This window comes from Vulpes lagopus, chromosome 3 (genome assembly GCF_018345385.1).
Source record: "Vulpes lagopus strain Blue_001 chromosome 3, ASM1834538v1, whole genome shotgun sequence".
In the NCBI taxonomy this organism is placed as follows: domain Eukaryota; kingdom Metazoa; phylum Chordata; class Mammalia; order Carnivora; family Canidae; genus Vulpes; species Vulpes lagopus.
The window spans coordinates 143250166-143275921 of NC_054826.1; the positions used below are offsets into that span (position 1 = coordinate 143250166).

The 25756-nt window shown below is 40.2% G+C and overlaps 1 protein-coding gene across 2 annotated transcripts in view; it reads left to right on the forward strand.

Annotated features, from left to right (window-relative positions):
* The window catches only part of ALG14 (ALG14 UDP-N-acetylglucosaminyltransferase subunit), a 90341-nt gene that overhangs the window by 45843 nt on the left and 18742 nt on the right, over positions 1–25756 (forward strand). Inside the window, exon 4 of one of the 2 annotated variants that reach the window (XM_041746892.1) lies at positions 25078–25479. The exons of the other annotated variant lie outside the window; for it this stretch is intronic. Within the exon in view, the coding sequence (XP_041602826.1) occupies positions 25078–25185 (108 nt within the window). The 3' untranslated portion in view covers positions 25186–25479. Of the gene's footprint in view, positions 1–25077; positions 25480–25756 lie in introns of those variants that run through there. 2 annotated transcript variants of the gene reach the window in all.

Below are 25756 nucleotides of genomic sequence, written 5' to 3' on the forward strand. Positions count from 1 at the left end.
TTGAGATAATAGTAGCCTTATAAAATGATTGAGAAGTGTTTCACCCTCTTTGTTTTCTGGAATATTGTTTAGAATTGATATTAATTTTTTTTAAATGTTTGGTAAAACTCCCCAGTTAAGCCATCTGGCCCTGAAGATTTCTTTTTCAGAAGCTTGTTGTTGTGGATTACATTTCTTTAATAGTTATAAGATTATTCAGATAATCTGTCTCATGTTGGGTGAATTTTGGTAGTTTGTGATTTTCAAGGAATTAGTCCATTTCATCTAAATTATTACGAGCATAGAGTTGTTTATGGTATTCCCTTATTGCTTTTTTTTTTTTTTTTACCAGCTTTAGGATCTGTAATTACATCCTCTGTTTCTTTCTTGATATTGGCAAAATCTGTCTTCTCTTCTCTTTTTTTTTTATAATTTTTTTTTTAATTTTTATTTATTTATGATAGTCACAGAGAGAGAGAGAGGCAGAGACACAGGCGGAGGGAGAAGCAGGCTCCATGCACCGGGAGCCCGATGTGGGATTCGATCCCGGGTCTCCAGGATCGTGCCCTGGGCCAAAGGCAGGCGCCAAACCGCTGCGCCACCCAGGGATCCCCTTCTCTTCTCTTTTTACATTTGTCATTCTTGCTAGAGGTTTATCAATTTTGTTGGTCTATTTGAAGAGTCAGCTCTTTTTTTCACTCACTTTTTTCTGCTCTTTATTGTTTCCTTTCTTCTGGTTGCTTTGAGTTCATTTTGCTCTTTTGGTTTCTAAAGGTAAGGGCCTAGATATTGATTTAAGAAATTTCCTCTTCTCTAATATAAGGATTTAGTGCTACAAATTTCTCTTTCAGCACTGTTTTAGCTTCATCCTACAAATGTGGATATGTTGCATTTTCACTTTATTTAGTTCCAACTATTTTTTTTTATTTCCTTTGAGTCTTCTTTGACCCATGGATTTAGAGTGCTTTGCTTAATTTCTGAGTACTTGGAGGTTGTTGTTGTTGTTGTTTTCCTATTATCCTTCTGTTATTGATTTCTAGTTTGATCCCATTGTGGTCAGGAAACCCTGCTCTGTTTTTAAATATTTCATGTTTGTTTTATGATCCAGGATACAGTCTGTCTTGGTGAATACTCCATGGGTGCTTGAATGTATATCCTACTCTTGTGTGGAATATTCTGGAATTGTCTGTTATATGTTAGCTGGTGGACAATGTTGTGGAGTTCTTCTGCATCTTCACTGATTTTCTATTTAATATGTCTACTGATAGCCACAAGAGACATGGAACACTTTGTTAGCCCTTCTAAAACCACGGCTAACTAGGCCCATTGATCTTGGCCCTTCATAATCTGTTGTCTGCCCTTTTCCCCCTAATGTAATAGACACGTTGATCTCTCAGTAATATGAATTTTAAATATTCTTTGTAGTTCCCTGTTTGCATCTTGAAACCCCAAAATTTCTTCACTGTTGTATCTTCTTTAGTTTCTCCTAAAGACAGGAGTCTTTAAGTCAGTCTTTTAGTGAGTAGACTGATCTGGTACTGTCTTGAAAATATACTCCTGAGGAGAAATTAGTGTGTTTCAAGGAGGAGAAGAGAAAGTTGAATTTGAGAGATTAGTAGTCATTAAGCTACAGTCAGAGAACTGCCTGTGTTGGGGGAAAAGATCTGTACAGTTCTCGAGGGCAAGGGCTGTGTATTTTTGTTTTTCCCATGGTCCCTTCCTAGAAAAGTGCCTTCCACATATTTGCGGAATGACTTAAAAATAAATGAATGAATACTGGATGGTGTGAGTCATCACAAAAACAAAGACGCCCACTCCCTAAACTGCTACTCTTCTCAGGCTTTATTGAGTGTCTGAAAGACCAGAAGAAGGGTTTCACGAGTCCGCAGTGTTTGATTACTGGCTTCATTCCAACCTGGCTGTTGTTAAATGAAATATTCAGGCAAAGAGCTCTGCATACAAAAATGAAACCTAATTTAATTTTTAATCAAGTAAAAAATAAATTTCAGATTCTACATGTATAACAAATTGGAAAGAAATGGACCATTTCAGCCTAATACTCTGCCTCTTTGCCTGAAGCTGAAGCTGGTTTAATTTGCCATGACAAATTTAGATGTATTTATTACATGTACACTCATGCTTTGTATGAAAGAAGACCATTATTTTTCTTACTCATTTTTTCCTATGTTCCATACCCAGTTTGAGCTGTGAAATGTCTAAGTTCAATAGCAAATTGATGACATAGAGAGTGGATTATTGTCCATAAGTGGGATACTGTGATTTTTTTTTCATTAGATATTTTCTATGGTGAGCCACAAACTGGGCGGCACTGGGATTACCACTATTTGCATAGCATATAAAATTTTTATTGGCCTATTGATTGACATGTGTTTGAAACATTAAGAAGTCAATTAACTTCTTGTTGACTTGCCAGAATCCTTACAGGAACTTTCTTTTTTCCCTGAATTGCTGTTAGTTTGATCCTCTTTGTATAATGAACTTCATCTGGTATTATATTTTTTGGTAATCAAAAACCTTTATAACATGTTCAAAGGAAACGTAGCTGGACAAAGAAGTCAGCTGACCCAAGATGCCTATCTGTAAATGGAGTTAAGTGAGAATAAGATTTTTCCAGCCAAGTCAAATAAGAAATGATTAGACTGCAATTATCTCCCGCTTTATGTTTTTCAGGATTAATGAAATCATACTTGTGAGACATTTGTTTAAATTTGTTCGATTCCTATACCTCTGCTAACCAGTCCCCTGTAACACAGTAAAATAATGGCAGAGTTCCTTTGACCCAGCTTGTATTTCTCCTTGGTACATGCACTGTAAACTTAGTAACTTTCATGAAGATATAGAAAAACCAATTCTATTATACGTGCATTTAGCAAGTCTGATGATGGTTAGAGTCCACTATGAGAAGCGATTCTATGTGAAAATCCTCCCACATATCTGGTTTCTTCTGACTGACAGGCTGCCTCTCCCAGCTGCATGGTGAAATTACCAGCTGTGCCACTGACACATTGGCTGGGTGACAACCCGTAGCTGCTTCCATCCACAAACGAACTATTTAATTTAAACATTATGACTTCTGTTTCACATTTTGAGTGACCTCGGAACAAAATCTGGGTCAGAATTAGGCTGTATGTAACCAGAGATTGCTTTGAGTTGTTTTTATTTTTCTCCACTTTAGAGGATTCTACAAAGCTTGAAAATGATTTTTCTCTCCTTTCTAAATTGATCCTTTTTCCACTTGGCAAACATTACGTTTTTCCTCTCTGCAGAAGCCAGCATGGCTTTGCCTACCGGTTTTCTCTCTCATTTCACTTTGCCTGCGTCACTGTCTGAGTTTGTCACCGTTCCAGCCCATCACAGGCATATGTGAGCACCAGTCCTGATGGGGCCTCTTCCTTTCAGGGTGAAAGCTAGCATGTTTTCCTAAGGATAACAATGTGACTACAGTGAAAACAAAAACGAACGTTGAAGGAAAAGGAATTCAGTCGTGAGAGGATGCGAAAGGGAAGCTCGATGAAAACAAAGCAGTTTCCAAAGAAAGGACTCATGTGCAGCCAGAGGCAGTGAACTTGGAGAGCCTTGGCCTTGTGAGAAAGGCTGTGGGAGGCCCAGGCAGCTAAGTGAGAACTGAGGGGGGGAAGAAGAGAAAGGAGATCTTTGAAATGATCCTCAATTAAGTATGTGATTCCTAGAGCCAGTCCCAGTTTCACAGCCTCTCCAGGGCCTACTTTAAAGTTTCAAATGAATCCAGATAGCTCTATTTATATAGCATCTGAAAATCAATAAAGTGCCATTTGTGTTTAGCATTTTGAAAATCTCTCTTTGGTCCTGAGGGGAAAAGGAAGAGAAAGGAGCACAGAGAGAACACAAATAGTTGAACATGGTATGGGAACGCTTAGTTGGGAAGGCTGGGGCAGTCCAAGTCAAGTGCACTCTTGAAAGATTTGGAGATGGCCAGGACCAGAGCTGGAATGGAAGCAGCTGGGAGAGTTTTTGGAATTGAATGCAGACTGTGAACTCCTTGAGGAAAGGTAAGGTGCGTGACTCATCTTGGCAATCTCAGCACCTATTAAAGAGAAGTTGGGGAGGAGGGATATAGAAAGGAAAGAGAGAAACTGTGAAAACTTAGTGATGACTGCTTAGAGCTTACTTAAGTGGGGTGGAAAAAATAAAATGAAACAACAACAACAACAAAAAAAAAACATTGCAGAACTGCTCTTGGTGAACTTTTGCACCCACTGAATTAATCCTGGAACTCATCTCATCTAAGGATTTTTTTGATAGTGCATTTCCGAAGTGTTAAATGTTGCTTTTGTCAAAGAAAGCAGAAGGAAGTGGAGAGTTTCTCATTCATCTTACGCAGAATACTGTTGGTTTACTTTATTTTTTTTATCAAGATGCAGTTCACACAACATAAAATGAACCATTTTAAAGTGTACTAGTCAGTGACAGTGAGTACATTCACTGTGCTGTGCAACCACTGCCTGTAATAGTCTCTGAAACATTTCATCAACACTTGCTTTACTCTAATGCCTGAGTGTCATGGGATCACTTAGGGCTTTGTCTTTATAAGAAAGAAAGAAGAGAAAGAAAGAGAGAGAGAGAGACATGCACACATACCTAGTCAGTGTTTTGTAAAGCCTCTGGAGACTAAATGCCATCTCCTTCATTGTCTTTTGGATTTCTCATTGCCTTCATTGCCTTCCCCCACAAGACAGTAGCTAAAACTGTACCTTTTTAGGCTAACATTTCCTCTTTAGCAGTTGCTTTTTTGTGATTTATTTTTCTCCTGGCCTCCTGGTATAATCCTTATTTAAGTAGCATGAATACAGTGAAACTACCTGGTCATGGATTTATTTTTCTTTTCTTTTCTTTTTTTTTTTTTTTTTTTAAGATTTATTTATTGGAGAAAGAGAGAGTGAGCACAGGTATGGGGATGGTCACGGAGGGGCGGAGGGAGAAGGAGAAAGAGAATCTCAGGCGACTCCCTGCTGAGCATGGAGCCTGACTTGGAGCTCCACTTAACAACCCTGAGATCATGACCTGAGCCGAAATCAAGAATCAGATGCTTAACCAACTGAGCCACCCAGGTGCCCCTGGATTTCTTTTTCTAGTATTAGACATGTATGAAGTTAAATCAGCTGTAGAAAACTTATTCTCTACATGGAGCATGAGATTTAGGATCCTACTTGCACCAGGACAGCATTTTATATAGATGTAAGCCATGTGCTTTTTGCCTTCCATGGAGCCTTTTTCATGGGGTTAAAAGAACAAACTCTGATTTTCTCTGAGGCACATTGGCAAATAATTATAAAAATATTCTTCAAAAGGACCTTCCAGTCAGGGTTGGGGAAACTATGACTATCCTAGGATTACTGAGGGGAATGAGTAAACACCTTACAAATTTCAAATGTTGTTGTGGCTTACAGACAAAGATGTTTTAGCATTATGGTTAGAGGAGTTTGAAGGGTTGGATTTGAAACAGGTTAGAGAGCTTGAGCTGTTATTATTGCACACACTCTTAAAAAGACCAAAAAGTTCCCTGCTGATAAGACCTTTGAATTACAGAAAGAACATGTTGTGACTGATCATTCCTTTTAAGAAATGTGAATACCAGATTTATAAGATTCATATGTTTATGATGTCAAAATTTCCATATTCTGTCATAAAGAATGAAATCTGCAGGGGGATCAGCTGTAGAATTGCAAAGGGCAGCAAATTCCGTTTGTTAGCAGAATACCGTTTTGCGTTCTTGGTCTTCCTGACTTCACATTTAAGCCATTTATACAGATCTTTGACAAAGCAATTTTTAAAAAATATTTACAGCCAACAGTTTGTGAAAACAGGTTTGGCCTTATGGGCTAAATAATTGCTTTTCTCTAAAGACAGGTGTCACATGCTCAGATCAATTGTGTCCACATCTTCAAAGCTCCAGATGCTGCTTTTCAAAAGATTTGCTTACACAATACAGGATTTTGTAGATAAGTCGTGTTTGTGGAGGCAGTGCCCAGGGCTCAGGGGACTTGGTCTGGTGCTGTTTTATTATTCCGAAGCCAGCTGTCCTGTTTGAGCTTTTCAAGGAGCCATGATTCAGCCTCTGTGGAAGTCACAGGGGAAAAAAAAATTCCTTAGGGCACCCTGCTGGAGGACAGAATTGGAGTGGATGGGCGCTGGGAGTCGGTAGAGGTGTGGTATGCCCTCCTCTCTTTGGAAACCAGGCGGGGCTTCTGTGTGGCAAATTGCCAATCTTCAGCTCACACAAGAAGAGTTCCCCACTTTTATTTTTTAAGTTTCAAGAACTCCCCCTGACTACTTGCTTTACATTTTTTCTCTAAATTTCCATTTTGTTGTTTTCTCTGGTCTGCATCCATTTGTCATACTGTAGTTGTGGTATGGGAGAAAAAAATGCCATATTGGGAATCAGGAGGTTTGGGTTTTACTCTCAGCTTTGTCAATAATTAGGTGTGTGACTTGAAGCTAACCAGGTAGCCTCTCTGAGCTTAGCGTCACCTCCCTATCAGATGGGAATGATAAGAAGCTCAGTAGAAAGAGCACAGATTTCAGATCCACTTTGCTTTTAAACAAGCCACTCTCTGCCAGGAAGGTGATTTCCCAGCCATTCAAAACCACCAGCTCCTGCTCACCTCCTGCCAGAATGACTTAACATTCCTTGCACCTCCTGCATCTCATAGGGTCACAGATAGAGTGGAAGCCCAAAGCATGTTCTGTTCTGTCTCTGTTCATACTTTGACCATTCTTTCTTCCTCTTCCTTATTCATACCTCCGTGCTCCCACTGGGATCATGTTGAAGCTGCAGTTTTCGTCTTCCCCTTGAAATCTCTCCCACCTAACTGTTTACAAAGACCCTGGAGTTTGGCCTGTTAACCTTCACTCCTGGGCAGTTGCCTTAATATTGCAGGAATTATTCTTTTCCCCAGAGTCTATTGAGAAATAGAACTCAGTTTTAATTTTTGACAATTCTCCCCATTTTTTCTGTCCCTGAACCCAGCACACTCACCTTTGTTGTAAGGGGTTTCTTGCTGTTGGCTGCAGGAAGCAGATAAGTGGTGACAAAAAATAGAGAAGGATCATGGGGAGCACCTGGTTGGCTCAGGCAGTAGAGCATCTGGCTCTCACTCTTGGAATGGATCGAGGCCCACGTTGAGGGTAGAGATAACTTAAAAAAATTTTTTTAAATCATAAGCCTTATAGGAGTTAGATGTGTAAGAGCTTATGGGTTACTTGATGGACTTCATATAAATATGAATTGAATAAGGTCTTTCTCAGTACCTTTTCTTTGTCTACTTCAGTAATGAGCCCTTTCATATTTCTAAGACAAGCACTCCTCCGGCCTCCTGACTTTTCTTTTTTATCAGCAGATTCTAAAGCAGACTAATGTTCCTTGGGCCACATGTGAACACAGACATGTTTTGTCATATTCATATAGTTAGTTGGTCAGTATTTGAACCACTTAGTTGATCAGTATATTTCACATAGCACCAAAAAATCCATATTTCTGGCTCTTTTTGAAAAATTGGGTGGGAGGATATTAGCGAGAGCTGAGTAGTGACTTCCCCATCCAGGATACATGCTCTCTGTGATCTCTTACCTCTGTTTCACTTAGGTGGGTTGTATGAGTGGACCATGTTTGTGTCCAGCCTTCATGCTTTTTCCTGAGGACCTTAATGGGTCATAGCAGTGGGAGGGGGTGACTGGTAGATCTCATACATATCATGGAGGACTAGATGCAGGGATATAAGTGAAGACAGTCGGCTTATTGTGCACAGTAGCAAGGCAAACCTGCTGTCCCTGAACCCTTCCTATTTTTAAGTCCTAGAGCTGCTACCACTAATGTGGCAGAGTAGTTAATATTTATTAGATTACTGATTATTATTATCTTTATGGATCTCTAGATACAGAGATTAGTGTGGATCCTCGTATTCCCCTTCCTGAGTCACAGCAAGTCACCCCCTGGTGGTAGACTTTGAATTATACAGATAATACCTTAGTAATAATTTAATCTCACTCATTTTATTTATTTTTAACTTCTTGATTTTTCTTAGAAAGAGAGTAGAGGCAGAGGGATGGAGCAGAGGAAGAGGGAAAGAGAGAACCCCAAGCAGTCTCCACACTCAGCATAGAGTCCGACACAGGGCTTGATCCCTTGACCCTGAGCCTTGACCCTGAGCCTTGACCCTGAGCCAAAATCAAGAGTTAGACACTTAACCAACTGAACCACCCAAGCACTGCCCTCGCCCCTCATCACACACACACAACATACTCTCTATTTTTAAAGCTTAGATAATAGAGTCAAGAGGGGGAATGCCTTGTCCAGAGCCTTAGGACTCATAACGAAGCATGAACAAGACAAACCAGTTCTTCTCACTCCCAGCTCCAGACTCAGCTCTAGGCCACACCACAAATGAAACAGATTTCTCTCCTCTCTAAGGGTAACCAAGTTTATACTCTTAATAAGGAACAGAGAAAATGGGCTTGGGCAATACACATCCTGGAGTTCAGAATCTAGGTCTGCTATTCTGATATTTGGGCAAGCTTGCATGAGCTGTTTAATCTCCATAAACTTCCTCTTCTTTATCTGTAGAACAGGGACCATAATACCTACTTCATGTGAACACAAGTAAGATATGCAGGAGGGCCCTCCATAGTAGTTTCCTAGGTCTTCCTCTGCCCCCTTTGTCAATTCCTTTCCAAAAATTCAGAGGCTAACAAGGAGTTAATATTTTTAAACTTAAGCCAAGGAATGTCTGCACAGTGCCCAGCTTGGACGATGTGGTATGCCTAACTGTTTTCATGTTGATTTTCATGCCACAGTGAGCCCCTTCAGGCATGAAAACAACCAGGGATTATTTGTTTCTCTGTTCTTTCTTTTTTGGCTCTCTTATTGTATTTTCATCACAGTCTCCAGCCCTTCCAAAAGCAGTCTGTCAGGATTTACCAGTGAATCTCAGCTTTCTCCTGTTGGGCCACCGTTCAAGGGCATCCTTCTGAATCTGGCCCTCTCAAGGAGGAGCTCATCGGCATGGGCCCGATTCTTAGTTACGTAACTCTTTTCCTCATTTTCTAGATGCTTCTTCTGAGCTTTGCTTTGCACTATCCCTCCATCCAGATCTTTCCTTCCTGTGAACACCTCTTCAACTAATAAGTTAGCATTTAATTGTTCTGTAGTCATTTTAGCTCCGTTACTTTTCTCCTTCCCCAGATTAGATTGTGAACACTTTAAGGTCCAAAAACTAAGACTCCTGGCTTTATCATTATCTGCTATGGAGTTTAGCAATCTGTCAGTTGCTTGGCAAGGTCTTTGATTAATAGCTGGCTTGTAGGGAACTGGAACAGATAGCAGACAAGAGGGTGGTAGTCAAGGAGGAGATATTTGGCTGACCAAAGAGGAAAATGGTGTAATACTCTTGTCCCTCTTGATCCCACTGAAGGTGAATGGAATTCAGGGGAACCTTGAACTGCTTCCTGGGTCATCTTTCTTGCTGGGACTCTCTCCCTCCCTACTAGCCAGGTGTGCCATGTTCTACTTATCAGAGAGCATGGGAACTTAAATGTCCTCTCTTCAAAGAGTGCCATGGCAAGTTTAAAACTGTGCTAAGCTCTCTTAAGATTGAAAGATTAGGAAACATAACCAAGGCGTCAGAACTCAGATCTTCCTTTACTGCCATTCTGCCAAATGCCCACTTGATTCTTAAGGAAAATGTTATTCGTTGAATTATTTCTTATTTTTTAAGAGGATCTGCAACCATCAATGTAGAATTGCTTTCTCTTGCCATTTCCTTATATCACAAGACCTAGATATCAGAGCAGAATTTTACTGATTATAATCTGAATGCCTGTCCTTTGAAGCTATTTATTTCTGAATTTTTTACTATTTTATAAACTTGTTATTATTTACAAATGATTACAATTATTTGTAAATAAATTATTCGCAAATTTGTTACTGTTTTTCACTGAATAACTGCTGTGAGCTAGGCACCACGAATGGTGAAGATGAGACATGGATGGCATTTATGTTCAGAGGAGTAGAAAATCTAGGAGACAGGGAGTACCTGGGTAGCTAATTTGGTTAAACATCTCTAGGATTCACTCAGGTCATAATCTCATGGATTGAGTCCCACTTCTGGCTTCACTCCCAGCAGGGAGTCTCCTTCCCCTATTCCCTTTCCCACTATCCCTCCCCCTGCTCACATACTCTCTCTCTCTCTCTCTCTCTCTCTCTCTAAAATAAATAATTTTTTTAAAAAATTTAGGAGACAACCATGGCCAAGGGTAGGAAGGAGGGATCATACAGACTGGGAACTGACTCACCTCAAAGTTCGAGACAGAAACACCAGTGTGATTATTTGAAGGTGTTTTAAATCCCAGGCCCCCTTTTGGAGGTGAGAGCAGGTTAATGAGCCATTATCCTACTATTCCCGGCTGCACAAACTACATAGTAAAGAATATGGCATGAGGTTCAGAATGTCTGTCAGAATGATTCCAGAAGGCAGGAGCAGTGAATGTACTTCAAAGAACCCAGAACAAATAGCCCTTTAGGTCAGTTTTTAAATCAATAGCAGATCGGGCACTACAAGAGGAAGCCTGTTTCCGAGCCAAACAGTGAACAATCCTAAAAGTCCAGGCTCCCACAGTCTCTGGGGAGTAATTAGAACTTGTTCAGTAATCAGCCAATTTGGATTTCTGAGCATGATTCTAAACACAAAATGATAAAAGTTGGGGAAAGTAAACTAACCATTGCTTCATAATCGAATCACATAATTCAATTAGAGAATCATAAAGTTAGAAATGCTGGAGGGTTTTTCTGTTTTGCTTTGTTTTTTAAGGAAAAGTTATTTAAAAGCAATGCTATTAAAATAAAAATAGCTAAAAATATACAGTAAAACATTTATCTCACTAGGGACCTGAAAACAGTTAAGTATCCAAGTTGGAGTCTAGCCCTCATTAGACCAATAAATTAGTTTTGGAACTCTGAAGTCATTATTTGATTTCTTTTGTCTGCCTAGCCAATTCAGATGTGGGGGACTGTTTGCTCTAGTTGTTGGCAAAACACTATAAACATCCAGGTTCTGGTTGTTGTGTTTTTATTATAAAGCACAGGAAAATTACTTTCATCAGAAGAAATGAAGGGTTAGGACAAATTGTGAGTAAACAAGAGCTTTTGGTTAAGTTTAAATATGGCCTGCTATTTATCCTACACTGGAAATATGAGACAATTCTATATTTACAGATATAGCAACCCTAATATTTGTAACGAAAGGGGAAGACTCTCCCAGATTGTTTGCTTAAGTTTGTTTTGTTGTTTAATCAACAATGCAGACACAAGAAAGGACTGAACAATATCTTACAAGATGATACTTTTTCCTGTGATATCATTTTTGATCGGAAGTTTCTTTCCAACTTTAAGAGTCTTAAATTCTTGATTCTAAAGTGATGTACTAGGAAATTCCACCAAAGCAAGGCTGCTTGGAACAGGCCCAGTTGGCCCTGGAACATAGATAGTCTCAAGAGGGGAAGCCAGTATATGATACAGTATGTGACTAACTTGCAGAATATTGCCTGACTAGAAGTACCTCAGAACTTTCCCTGACTCTGCTAACACACCCTTGGGAACCACCAAATCTGGCATTTGTATGTCTTAGTAACAAATATGGAGAACTAATTATTACTTAATAAGCAGCAAAATCTTACTAAGCTCTCCCACAATAAGATGGTAGCTTACTGTAATAAGAGAAAAGAACTATAAAATAGTTCATAAAAGTTAAGTTTCAACTCTACTTCTGATTGGGTTGATGGTATTATTTCCCTAGACTAGAGATTTGGGGTTATAATGACATTCACCAAAAGAGCCAAATTACGTTTACATGAAAGTTCATATGACGAAACAATAATTAAGTTAGGTTAAATGTTTTCACTATTTTTACTTTTTATCACTTTGATTTGTTAAAAGTGAAGACTGAGGGCAACCCCGGTGGCTCAGCGGTTTAGTGCCGCCTTTGGCCCAGGGCCTGATCCTGGAGACCTGGGATCGAGTGCCATGTCGGGCTCCCTGCCTGGAGCCTGCTTCTCCCTCTGCCTGTGTCTCTGCCTCTCTCTCTCGCTCTATGTCTCTCATGAATAAATAAATAAAATCTTTTAAAAATATAAAAATAAATAAAGTGAAGACTGAAACAATAATCAAATTTAGTTTTTGAATTTCAGTAGTAAGGAGTGATAGAGAATCTTAAGCCTGTTATATGTGGAATAATTGGGATCTAAGTTTCGAGACTAATTTAGTTGCCCGCACCATCCCTCATTCTTTTCTGAGTTGGTTTTCTGATCACAGGGTGGTAAGATCAGTACACAGTATTCTAAATAAATGGTCAAAACAGTCCTTCTGTCTTCATTCAGTTTCTTTGTTTATATAATGAAGAACTTTGCTTGTTTTTATTTCTGCTAGGCCCTGTTGGAATTTGAATTCTGTCTTCCAAATTTGTACAACTTTTCACTAAATATGGAATGATACTCTGATTTTTTTTTCCCTTCCAGTCAACAAGAACTTCCTTTTCTTTGTAGAATTTAGGAATAGCAAAAAGAAATAACTCATCCTTTTGGTATTTTCTAAATTCATATATACAGATGAGTGGCTAATGGCTACATTAGCTAATAGATAGCTAATAGAAATATCAGTATACTAGGCTGTCTCTTTCTCTCGTGCTTTTTAATAGATTTCATTTTTTTAGAGAGGTTTTAGGTTTATAGCAAAATTCAGTGGGAGGCATAGGAATTTCCCATGTAACTTCTGCCCCCACACAGGCATAGCCTCTCCCATTATCAGTGTCTCCTACCAGAGTGGTACATTTATTATAATTGATGAACAAATACTAACACATCATTATCACCCACAGTCCATAGTTTACATTATTTTCACTTTTGGTGTTATACATTCTATTGGTCTTGACAAATGTATAATGACATGTATCTAGCATTTTAATGTCATACAGGATAGTTTCACTGCCTTAAACATCTTCTGTGTTTTGCTTACTTATAGTTATTGGTGTATACCCACTTATGGGTTGTTTTAATTGCATTTCCCTAATGATATGATGTGGATGGTCTTTTCATATGCTTATTTGCTATTTATCTGTCTTCTCTGATGAATGTTAAGATCTTTGATCCATTTCTTGTTTAAAAAAAATATTTATTTTAGAGAGAGAGAGAGAGACAGCATGAGCAGGAAGGCCAGTAGAAGAGGAGAGAGAGACTCTTAAGCAGACTTTGCTGAGTGTACAGCCCTTGCAGGGCTTGATCCCAGGACCCTGAAATCATGACCTGAGCTGAAACCAAGAGTCAGATACTTAACTGACTGTGCCACCCAGGCACCCCTGGTTCATCTCTTAATTGGTTTGTTCATTTTCTTATTGTTGAGTTTTAAAAGTTTTTTGTATATTTGAGATCCCAGGCCTTTACCAGATCTATTTTTTGGTAAATTTTTCCCCCCTATCTGTGGCTTCTCTTTTCATTCTCTTGACAATACCTTTTGAAGAACGGAAATATTTTATTTTATTGAAGTCCAGCTTATCAGTTATTTCTTTCATGGATCATGCCTTTGTTGTTATCTCTAAAAAGTCACCAACAAATCCAAGTTCACTTAGATTTTCTCCTATGTTATCTTCTAGGGATTTAATAGTTTTGCATTTTACATTTAGGTCTATAATGCATTTAGAGTTCGTTTTTATGAAGGGTGTAAGGTATATAACAAGATTCATTTTTTGTATGTAGATATCCAGCTATTGGAAAGACTATCTTTGCTCCATTGTGTTGCCTTTGCTCTTTTATCAAATATCAGTTGACTCTATTTGTGTGGCTCTATTTATGGCTCTCTGTTCTTTTAATCTTTGTGTCTCTTCTTTCACCAATATCACACTGTTTTGATTACTGCAGTTTTATAGTAATCTTGAAGTTGGGTAGTGCTCATCCTCCAACTTTCTTCTTCTTCAAGATTGTTTTGGCTATTCTGTGTCTTTTGCCTCTCTATTTAAATTTTAAAATCAGTTTGTTGATATCCATAAAGTAATTTTCTGGGATTTTAACTGGGATTTCTTTGAATCTGTAGATCAAATTGGGAAGAACTGACATCTTGACAATATCAAGTTTTCCTATCCATGAATATGGAGTATCTCTCCATTTATTTAATTCTCCTTTGATTTTGTTCATCAGAGTTTTGTGGTTTTCTTCATAAAGACAGGCCTGTACATATTTTGTTAGATTTATACCTAAGTATTTCATTGTTCAGGGTACTAATAGAAATGGCAATGTGTTTTTAATTTCAAATGTCAGTTATTCAATAGGAATGTGATTGACTTTTGTGTATTAACCTATGTACTGTAACCTGCTGTGATCACTTATCCTAGGAATTTTTTGTCAGTGTTTTCAGATATTCTACATAGATGATCATATCATCTGCAAAGACAGTTTTATTTCTTCCTTCTTAATCAGTGCATCTTTTATTTCCTTATCTTATTACATTGGCTAGGACTTCTAATACAGTGTTAAAATGCATTAATGAAAGGGGACATCCCTGCACTGTTCCCAATCTTAGTAGAAAGACTTCTAGTTTCTCACCATTAAGTGTGCTAGCTGTAGGTTTTCTGTAGATATTTTCTTATCAAATTGAGGAAGTTCTTGTCTATTTCTACTTACTAAGAGCTTTTATCATGAATGGCTGTTAGATTTTGTCAAATCCTTTATCTCCATTTGTTGATATGATCACATGATATCCTTAGCCTATTAAATTTTTTTTTTATTTATTTATGATAGTCACACACAGAGGGAGAGAGAGAGGCAGAGACATAGGCAGAGGCAGAAGCAGGCTCCATGCACCGGGAGCCCGACGTGGGATTCGATCCTGGGTCTCCAGGATCACGCCCTGGGCCGAAGGCAGGCGCCAAACCGCTGCGCCACCCAGGGATCCCTCCTTAGCCTATTAATATGATATAGTACATCAGTTGGTTTTCGAATGTTAAACAGCCTTGCATGCATGGGATAAATCCCACTCAATTATGGTATATAATCATTTTTAAAAGTTGTTAGTTTTGGGATCCCTGGGTGGCTCAGCAGTTTGGCGCCTTCCTTCAGCCCAGGGCATGATCCTAGAGTCCCGGGATCAGGTCCCGCATTGGGCTCCCTGCACAGAGCCTGCTTCTCCCTCTGCCTGTGTCTCTGCTTCTCTCTCTGTGTTTCTCATGAATAAATAAATAAAATCTTTAAAAAAAAAAAAAAGTTGTTAGATTTGATTTGCTAATATTTTTTGTGGGGGGGATTGATTTGCTAATAATTTATTGAGACTTTTGCATCTGTCTTCATGAGAGATATTGATCTGTAGTTTTCTTTTTTTGGTAATGTCTTTGGTTTTAGTATTAGGATAAATCTGCTGTCATAGAATGAGTTGGGAAGTATTCCTTCACCTTCTGTCCTCTGAAAGAGATTGCCACCAACCTCTTAACATTATGCCTCAGATTCTCCAGAAGTAAAGAGTGCATATACCTGCTTAACTACAAGTAGTGGGGAAATGCAGATTAATGAGCTTCAGATTTGTGACCAGTTTGGTAGCTTGTTGAGTCTCATGATTGGGAGCCCCATCAGAATAACATGGAAGAGGGAAGAAATTCTCAAAAGAAAGGAATGCTGGGCAAAACAAAGATAGAGGTCTACCATTATCAGGTCAATTCATTAATTCATTAGATGAATATTTGTTGAGCATCTGTTACATGCACTGTTCTAAGGGCTGGGGATACATCAAGTAACAGACAGATGTCCCTGCTCTTGCAGTTTACCTTCAAGCTGGTCTGTCCAGCTGCAAAAGCATGTTGGAACTTGAGCAGCCAGTAAATGTGACATAAAGTGCTTAGACTTCTGAAGCTAGTCTGTCTCTTATTTCTTGGTCAGTCCACTTGAGGCCATCGCGTTAATGGTGGATAGCAAGCTATATTTATGCCCTCATGATGTCTTTGTAGAGTTCTGCTGTGGATTCCAAAGTTTCAGATCAGTGGATGCTATCACTGTGGTTCAGGAGTCTCTAGCATCTAGAATGGGGAGATGAACTGGCACTGTTTCAGCTCCAGGACACAGCATGTTGGCAAGAGCCAGTCAAGTTATTGCAGGGTTTCAGTCTCAGACCAAAATGGGATAAAAAATCAGGAACCTAAATAGAATTATCCATAGAATAGGGCTCAAGCTGAGGTTCACTGAATACACAGGAATGCAGGGGTTTTACACATACACACATCAGATCCATGTTTAAGGCAGAAATACTAACTTCAGTTTACAGGCCAGGCCCTGGAAAGAGTGGTGGACCTGCCAGTCTTGGTTAGATTGACTTGGGACATGGGCAGGACCCAATCTGTTTTTGTTTGTTTATTTTTTTATTTTTTATTTTATTTTTATTTTTTTAAAAGATTTATCTATCCATTCATTCAGAGAGAGCAAGAGAAAGGCAGAGACACAGGCAGAGGGAGAAGCAGGCTCCATGCAGGAAGCCCGATGTGGGACTCGATCCCAGGTCTCCAGGATCACACCCCAGGCTGCAGGCAGCGCTAAACCGCTGTGCCACCGGGGCTGCCCCATGGACCCAGTCTGAAGAGGAAAATGTCTTCAGACAAGAAATGACTGTAGAGTGGCAGGAACCACACACTATTTGTAAACAAAAGTAATTGTTAATCAATTCCATAATTAACCAGTCCCATATTTTCATTTAATACTAAAAACAAAAACAAACTAGGGGGGAAAAAAGGCACTGAGATCAGAGCTGTATTTGCAAGTATTAAAAATTCAGAATTAACTTGCTTAAACAAACAAAAAATTTTTCAATATTGGCAATACAGTGATGACTAAGACAGATCCTCCCCTGTTCCCTTCCCCATCCTGATCTCACTATGTAGAGTGATAACACTTTCCCCTTTGGGGAATCTTAGGAGATACAGTTATTGTTTCAGCTCTGGAAATCACATTTCGTTCTAGGCACCACACTTAAAGAACCACTGACAAATTGGAACATGTTCAGAGGAAAATGACCCAGATGGTGAGGGAATATGAAACCAAGTTACATGAGAAACAGAGGAAGTAGGGAGATTTAGTCTGAAGAAGAGAAGGTTAAACAGAGAGTATTACAAAGATCACAGTTTTTAGATTCTGGAAAAGACACTACATAAGCTAGGGATTTATCATTCTCTACCTACTGGAACCTCCTAGAACAAGGGCCACTGTGGAGGAGATATAGGAAGATATAGGAAGAATGTCAAAAAGAAATTGATAAAAATCCAGGGTCATGCCAAAAGGAATGGATATCATTGGGAGGCAGATCCCAAGCCCCACATCTCTGAAGTTATTCAAACAGAGGATGGCAGTCAGTGCCCACTCACATTATACTTCTTCTGTTGGTCTTTCTAGATCCCCCATGGGCAATAACATCTCTTTCCCTTGTTCTACCTTTGTACTTTTACCTCTCTGAGGTGCTTCCATGATTTATGTCTGGCTCTCACTAGTGATTCTCAACCCTTTCAACATAATGTATCCTTTATATAACAAATATTTTATAACATGCCCTTTCTTATCCTGAACTGAAGTTCATAGTTGACATAACCCTCCTCTGTGTCACAGAATTCCAAAATACCATATAATGCCCTAGTCGTAATAATATAAAGGAGAAATAAAAAGAAAGTAATTAGTAATCACATTGCATGTTTTATAGTATCTCCAGGCGTGACCACACCAGGAGTCAAGTAGATAGATTAGAATGTGGAGTCGCCATGATTAGGACAGCTGTAATGCAGACTGCTGCAGGTACATTGTATTAGTAACTCAGAAACTGTAAGTGGGTTTGCTGCCTCTCATGTAATTATCTTTTTTCTTGTTTTTTTTTTAAATTTATAACTTTTTTATTTTGAAATATATATATAACAGGGGTGCCTGGGTGGTTCAGCCAGTAAAGTGTCTGACTTTGGCTCAGGTCATGCATGATCTCAGGGTCCTGGGATCCAGCCCCGCATTGGGCTCCCTACTCAGCAGGGAGTCTGCTTCTCCCTGCTCCTTTCCCTTCCCTCTCCCCCTTCCTTGTGTTCTCTCTTTCTCTCTCTCAAATAAATAAAAAATTTAAATATACATATATATATATATATATATATATACACCATAAAATTGACCATTTTTAAGTAGACAGTTCTGTGGCATTAAGCACATACGTTGTTGTCAACCAGTACCACTCCCCATCTCCAGAACTTTTTCAATTCCCCCAATTTGTGATGTAATTTTCCTGAATAGTGAACAGCTAGCTCTTGGTAAAGGTCCAAACAAAACAAAGTATAGTCTTTGCTCAATTCCCATGGTAGTTCTATTTGGAACATTCAATGTGTGTAAGAAACATACAAAAAGATCTCTTTTGTCTTTCTATGTGAAAGAGAATTAGGTTCTATGCTCAAATAATTATAAATGGAATATCACCTATACATATGTCCAGTGGGACACAGAATAGTGCTTTGCTGTATTAAACTGTCCCAAATATTACAGAATGTGTGTATCTGTGCCATTGTCCACTAAGTGCAAATAGCATCCCCCTACCCCCGTCACTGTGACAACCAGAAATGATCCTGTTAGTTCCCCAATACATTGTCACCATTAAGAACCAGGCTATAGAGTGCATAAACTCCAGGAAGGCAAGACCTGGTTTTGTTTTCTTACAATTTTCTTAGTACCTGCTACAAAGGGCGCTCAGTGTTTGTTAAAATTGAGAATGTGGTAGAGAGGATGCCCAGATATCCTTCAGGTGTCTCTAACTCAGCTTTTCTAAAACTGAACCAAGGTGTCATCTTCCTCTTCTCTACCCCAGCTCCCAGCCTGTGTTACCTCTATCATGTCTTTACAACAGTCTTAAATGCCTACTTCACTGCACACATTCAGCCAGTCACTAGATCATTTTGCCTCTGCCTTTCCTAACTGGCCTCTATTTCCCCCTGCTCCAGCTTCCATTTATGTTTTCACCCGGACTAATAGCCTTGTTTCCAACCCCCATACTATCTCCCTTTCAAATACACAGTGAACTCTGGGCACTCTCCATACATGGCCAAGCTCTCATGCTTTGGTAGTATAGTTTCCTGTGCCTAGAGCAGTGTTACCTTTGTCATCTAGAAAACTCCAGATCATGCATCAAGACCTGGCTTAAATGTCTCCCCCTCAGCTCCCAGACCTGAGAAAGAATTACTCAGTGTGTGTCTCTGTTCATATCTTTGTTGTGGCATTTGTTGTACTAAACTTTATTTTCCACATGCCTGTGGTCTCTGCCAGACCGAGTTCCTTGAGTAGAAGTTAAGTGCTCAAGCTTCGGACACAGTGGCTAGAGTTCGAATGCCACATGATTTACCGGTCCTGTGGTCCTGAAGCCCCAGTTTTCTTATCTGTAAAAATGGGGATAATGTAATGCTTATGACATACTTAAGATAAAGCTTGAAATGTTAATAACCATCATCATTGGCTTTGTATCTGTCCAGCATCATAGGGAAGCATGCTTACCAGCTGTCTTAAATGAAGGAAAGAAAGAACTGCTGCTATTGTCAAATTCTAGATGTTATTATTTAGTCACAAAAGCGGATGTTCTGTTTGGCAGTTGTAGCAAATTTTGTCATGAAGAAATTTAACCTTGGAAAATATTTTTTTTTTTTGAAAGAGATCTATTTTCCTAACTTTTTTAGGTGCATTATAAAGCATTCTCTCTGAAACAGTAATGTACAAACTTTTGGGCTTACAAAGTCCATGCCCACCGCGGAAAGCTGTGTGCCTAGAAACTCCCGGGGGGGGGGGATTTTGACTTCTGTCTTCCAAAATGTGAAGTGCGGGGAACGTCTGCTTCCTCTTACCTATCTGGAATGGGGAAGAGCAGCGAGCACCACTGGTTTGGTGAGCTGAGCTCAGTAACTGTCCTGCAGCTGGCTCACCTTCAGTTAAAATATATAGTCTTCTTCAGCTTATGGCTCAGTTGTTTCCTTGCTTTGAAAAGCCTTTCTTTTATATGTCTCAAGTGCTGCTTGCAGTATAAAACTAAATCCTAAATTTTAAAAACTTCCATAGCTAATACTCTGCTAAATGTTTAAAGCCTGACATTTAATCTGCGTGAACTGAATCTCTCTGATTTCACTGTTTGCAGCTAGTAAATGTCACTCTAAACATTGTTGCCTTCACTCACACTTAAGCCTTTCATCTGCAGTGGGGGCAGCCTGTCAGAGAATTCTTTGTGTGCCACTCTAGCAAGGGGAAAAAAAGACTCCGGCCGGCCTTTAAACAGAGTGAAAAAAACTGCTTGGAAGGCAAAGACGACCCTGTTTTTATATGGTGTTTGTGAACACACAATCCTGAATCTACCAGATACTCTTAAAAAGCAACTATATTAGCTCAGTCTGAACAGGGTCCCCGCTGAGCTCATGCAGGGTTGCCAGCCAGCTCCCCGCTCTTTTGTGCCTGGAGGGGGATGGGAGGCTGGGGGCAGCGGCTAGAGATGTTGTCATTACTTTAATTTCACTTTTGCCTACAGGAGGAATCTTGTCATCTTCTGGCTCCCCAAACTATTTTCAACCGAGGCGTTTTATTTCTTAGTTCCTGAAGGCTACTGGCACACAGATCCGCCCTCACTTTTCATCATCTTGACATAAAATGGAAAATCAGTCTGTGGCTCTTTTCAGAGCCAGTGATTTACTCCTGTTCTTTTATCTGTCTCCCCGTTACGTTCTTTGTTGGGACATATTTTTATTTCCCGCGTCTGCAGCCTTTTGTTCTGCTGGGATGTTTATGGTCATTCTTCCTTGCTTGCCTCCTCCCCAGCCCCCCTCCCCCCAGCCCCCTGTTGGGATCCCTTCTTTCTCTGGGCCCCCAGTCCTTTGCCCTGCCCCTTCTGTGTGCTTGCTGCTTCAGGCCAGCTGCCTGCCTTTCCCCCCCATCTGTACCGTGCGCCGCGGGTGCCACCTCCACTGCTTCTCCCTATCTTCCCGCCCCCCTTCTTCCTGTACCTACAGGGCTCAGTCAGTAGTGGCCCATGATAGAGCCGGCGACAAGCAGACATGCTGAACTCATCCCTAACCACGGTGGTAGACCAACAGATTCTCAGCTAAATGCTTAGGTATATGTGTGTTTTTACAGCAGTTGATGCCAGTGCTTCCGGTTTCCTGGCAGCCATATGGAAGCACGAATTGAAATCTGGAAATAGAACATTCTATAAGAAGCACTAACATGGAATTTTAGGAAACCATGGGCATTTCTGTCAGACATAGATTCAAGTTTCTATTCTGTTGTTTATTGGCTTTGTGGACTTGGACAAATTCATTCATTCATTTAACACATATTCATCGAGTGCCTATTATGTGCCTTGTATTTAGCTCTTAGGGAGCCAGTTAATAGCCCTCTGTCTTCCCCTTTTGTGTTCACAACCAATTGAGAAATAAGACAGAAAGGAAAATATTAGCTTTATTGAGTGATAAAAGCCAGATTGGAGGATGTGGCTCTTATATGTGGCCACTATGGGTTTACTAAGTCTTCTCGCCTCAATTAGGCTGCAGGCTTGCCTCTCTCCTCTACTCTGCGCACAAGCCAGAGTAAAGGACAGATATGGAAGATGAATAGGCTAGAAGAAAGAAAGTGAAAAAAGCCCATGGGCCTGGCAGGGTTGAGCATCCTCAGTCTGTTCTAAACTCCCTGCCCAGGCAAGCCACTCCTCTTCCCCAGGGAAGGGTTGAGTGAGAAGACACTTCGCTCTTCCCTCCAGGGAGACAGGATGGGTGAGCTTCCCGCTTAAGTGTGGACATTACACTTCTCCAATGGTTACCATAGTAGGCAAAATAAATATTGCCGGTCTGTCTCTTCACCTGTGAAATACAGATAATCATACCTATCTCTTATTGTGGCTGTGGAGACTGAAATGAAGACCCGATAACTGTCATTCTTTGGTTAGAATCAGCCTGAAATAGAACTGGTCGTTCAGGGGTCTGATTTATCTTTATTGCCCCCTCTCTCTTTTCTTTCTGAGCCCTAATTTGATCATTTTTCCCCTCCTCGTTCCTGTTTTAAAAAAATAAGTGGGACTACTGGTCCTAAAGCTTTTGATTTGCACGAAGCATACTGGCCAAATCTTTTCTAATCCTGGCTTATGTGTTCAAAAAAACTCATTAATTTGGACAAAGAAAGTATTTGGAACAATTAAGTCTACTTCAGAATGACAAAACTGGTTGTACCTGAAGGGTCACTAAAGTACAATACGTGGCTGCAAACAGGTATTATTACATGAGAAATACGTGCCTTGATTCCTCACCTTTATTGTTATATTAACTTGAGTGATGCTCACAAGTTTCTCTATTACTGTAGAAAATAATCTAAATCTAAAACCACGGTGATGAAGGAAAACAATACAGATAGGGAGTTTTATAAAAGAATTTTTAGGGTGTTGGGGCTTTATGTTGGGGGCAGCAGGAAGCCTTTGACGATAAGTGATAACAGGATCAGGTTTGTATTTGAGGAAGAAGTCTCATGGTAATGCTGCAGACAGTGGAGCTGAGAAGGAGGAGGAGGGCCTGGGAAAGCAGGTAGGAGGCTCTAAGCAAACCAGGTGAGAGGCTCACCCCAGGTGGTGGAGATCAGGGCCAGACTGAAGAGGCCTGAGAGATGGAATTGGCAGGGTTTAGGTGAGAAGGGAGACAGAGAAATGGATCAGATAAAAAAGCTGTTTGGTTTTTTTTTTTTTTTAAGTTAAAATAAAAAGATTTCAGATGGTAGTGCTTCCAGAGCCCCTTCCCCAGCAAGATTAGAGGGTTAACATGTTGAATCCAGCCTAGGAAGACAGGTGGAGCCAAAAGAAAGATAGAATTGACCAATAAGAGGGAGTGGACCACTCTCCCACAAGAGAGCTAGAGAGGGAACCCCCTGACAGGTCAGAGCTGCAGGGTATGGTATAACACAGGGATTTGCTTCCTACTGACTGCACAGAGGGAAAAAAAGGAGGAAAAAGGAAGACAGGAAAAGACGTAAGTAACCATGTTAGGGGCATTTGGGGGCCACATGCTTTCCAGAATCCAAGGCTATCATAGACTCCTACCTCATGCACAATTATGTCTGACCGGTTTTTTCAAAAACCAGATCTAACAAAAAGTACTTAATCAGATACTTAGCTCGATGTTACTTATATTGTAGACTGCATCTTTATTTTCTTTGGATTTTTTAAATTGCATTCTTCTTTTGCCTTAAACTGGATTAGAAAGAATTCAGGAAAAAAGAGAAAAAAAAAAAAAAAAAGAAAAGAAAGAAAGAATTCAGGCCCTGGAACACGCTCTCTCCTTGTAGTCTGCTTTTATAGGGTGTTACAAGAATTTTGGGTTTTTTTTTTTTTTTTAAGATTTTATTTATTCATGAGAGACACAGAGAGGCAGAGACACAGGCAGAGGGAGGACAAGCAGGTTCCATGCAAAGAGCCCGTGGGACTCGATCCTGGGAATCCGGGATCATACCCTGAACCAAAGGCAGACACTCAACTGCTGAGCCACCCAGGCCTCCCAAGAACTTTTGGATTTAAAACAAAGATTTAAAAACTATGAATAAGAAAGATCAGTGAATACTCTTGCAAAGTGGAAGGAGAAAGGAGAGGGGATCAATTTTATGGCTTTAGAACAGTCTGTGATGTTCTTCTCTCACTTTTTTATATCTGTATCTATAGTCTAAAGGTTTATATTGATTGAACATAATAGCACTCAGTGTGCCCCTCGTAGCAGAGCATTACGGGCATATCAATGGTGAACACACACTTTAAGTTTTATAAGTGATTACATAAGGCAATGAAAAAATATTTCCTCTATCTGTTTAAAGACTAAAACTCTCCTGTTCGTTTCATAGTTTTTAAAGACTCTCAGTATTGGAGTGAATAGTTTTTAAACTAATGACATGTTATCTAAAGGTTTTGTTTTTCTGTGTGGAGCCAGTGTACAAGCCATTGGGTTTGGTTTGGTTTTGTTTTATTTTTTGAGGCATTTTGTGATGTTAAACCATCCACCACCCCTGGAGACCCAACAGTGAATCAGCAGTTTCTGCCACCTTCCCCCAAGACGTTTTTTGTGCACCCATTTTGTGCAAAGTACATGATAGAAGCTGAATGCAGTACCACATTTGTAGATTATAGGCTCCCTGATGGTTCGCCCATCTTCCCAGGCCCCCATGCCAAGAAAAATGCTAGGCATTGTTACAATTCCTTATACATGTTAACTCACTTAATCCTTACAACAAGCCTGTGAGTTAGTTACCTGCCATTTTTTAGCCTCATTCTGTAGTGAAGAAAACTGGGGCATAAGGGAAAAAACTGACTTGCCCCAAGTTTGATGGTTACTAAGCAGCAGAGATAGTATTCAAAGCCAAATAGTTTGAAGCTGTGGCATTCGTACTGTCCTCATTTTAGCGTGCTACCCACTCTACTCAGGATGTAATTGTTGAATTCATGAAAAAATTTCTTAATAAAGACATTCAGGTGAGACAGCCCAGAGTGATGGGCTAGTGGGAGCTCTAAGAACCACAATGTGGATTTTAATTCCCTCAGTTACAATTAACATCAAATTTAAAGTTAGCATCTGCCCCATATGTGAGTGCCTTGCTCCAATTCTCTAGAATTCCCCTTGCCAACGGTTTCCCGAACCAAACACAGTGCAGTTTTGTTTGGGGGTGCAGCTCTCCAAGACAGGAGACACAGTGAGCTGGCAGGGGAGGTCAGATGGGCTGGACCCTGGTGGGGGCCTGAGTCAGGGACGATGATGAAGGAGTAGCATTAAAGTCTGTGTGGCGCTTGCTCTCCCTGGAAACGCTCTGTCAGACTCAGGAAGCCAGATTGAATCCTGGCGGAGATAATTCCACTTTATGCCCTAGAATGGACCTCTTACAGAATTTCATTTTCAGTCTTGCCCTGGGAAGCTTCACCAGTAAATAATTTGGAGTACGTGTTATTTGCCCTCTTCACCGAACTGCACAAAATAGGGGTCTGTTCTTCTGCCAACCCACCTCCTTTTCCCTTAAAAGGCTCACACGAGAGGACCTGGGAACCTGCTGCCCCAACAGAGGATGCCTGGACTGTGGCCCAGCAGTGCCCTCAGCGCAGCTCTGGGGAGGAAGAAAGACTGTAATTAAGTCAAAAGAGCCACTGTTGATCTTGAAAGAACATCAGCCATACAGATGACATGAGGATTCCTTTCCTCCTTCAGTTCGAAGGCTGTCTTTTGGAATTTGTTGTGAGGGAACCCAAGGCAGAGAGACTTAAAGAAAAATAATAGCAAATATGCATAAGGGACCTGCTGAGTTCTAAGTGCTTTGCAAGCCTTACCTCACTTAATCCTTACCATAGGGGATCACTGGGTGGCTCTGCAGTTTAGTGCCTGCCTTCGGCCCAGGGCGTGATCCTGGAGTCCTGGGAACGAGTCCCATGTTGGACTCCCTGCATGGAGCCTGCTTCTCCCTCTGCCTGTGTCTCTGCCTGTCTCTCTCTCTCTCTCTCTCTCTGTGTGTGTCTCATGAGTAAATAAATAAAATATATTTTTAAAAAAATCCTTACCGTAACCTTACCTAGACAGCACTATTTCAATTCCCCTTTTACAGATGGTGAAACTGAGGCAAAATTAGGTGAAATAACTAGCACAAGTTCACGCAGAGATGAAGTGGCTGAGCCAGGACTCACTCCCAGGCAGTCTGGCTGGAGAGTCCG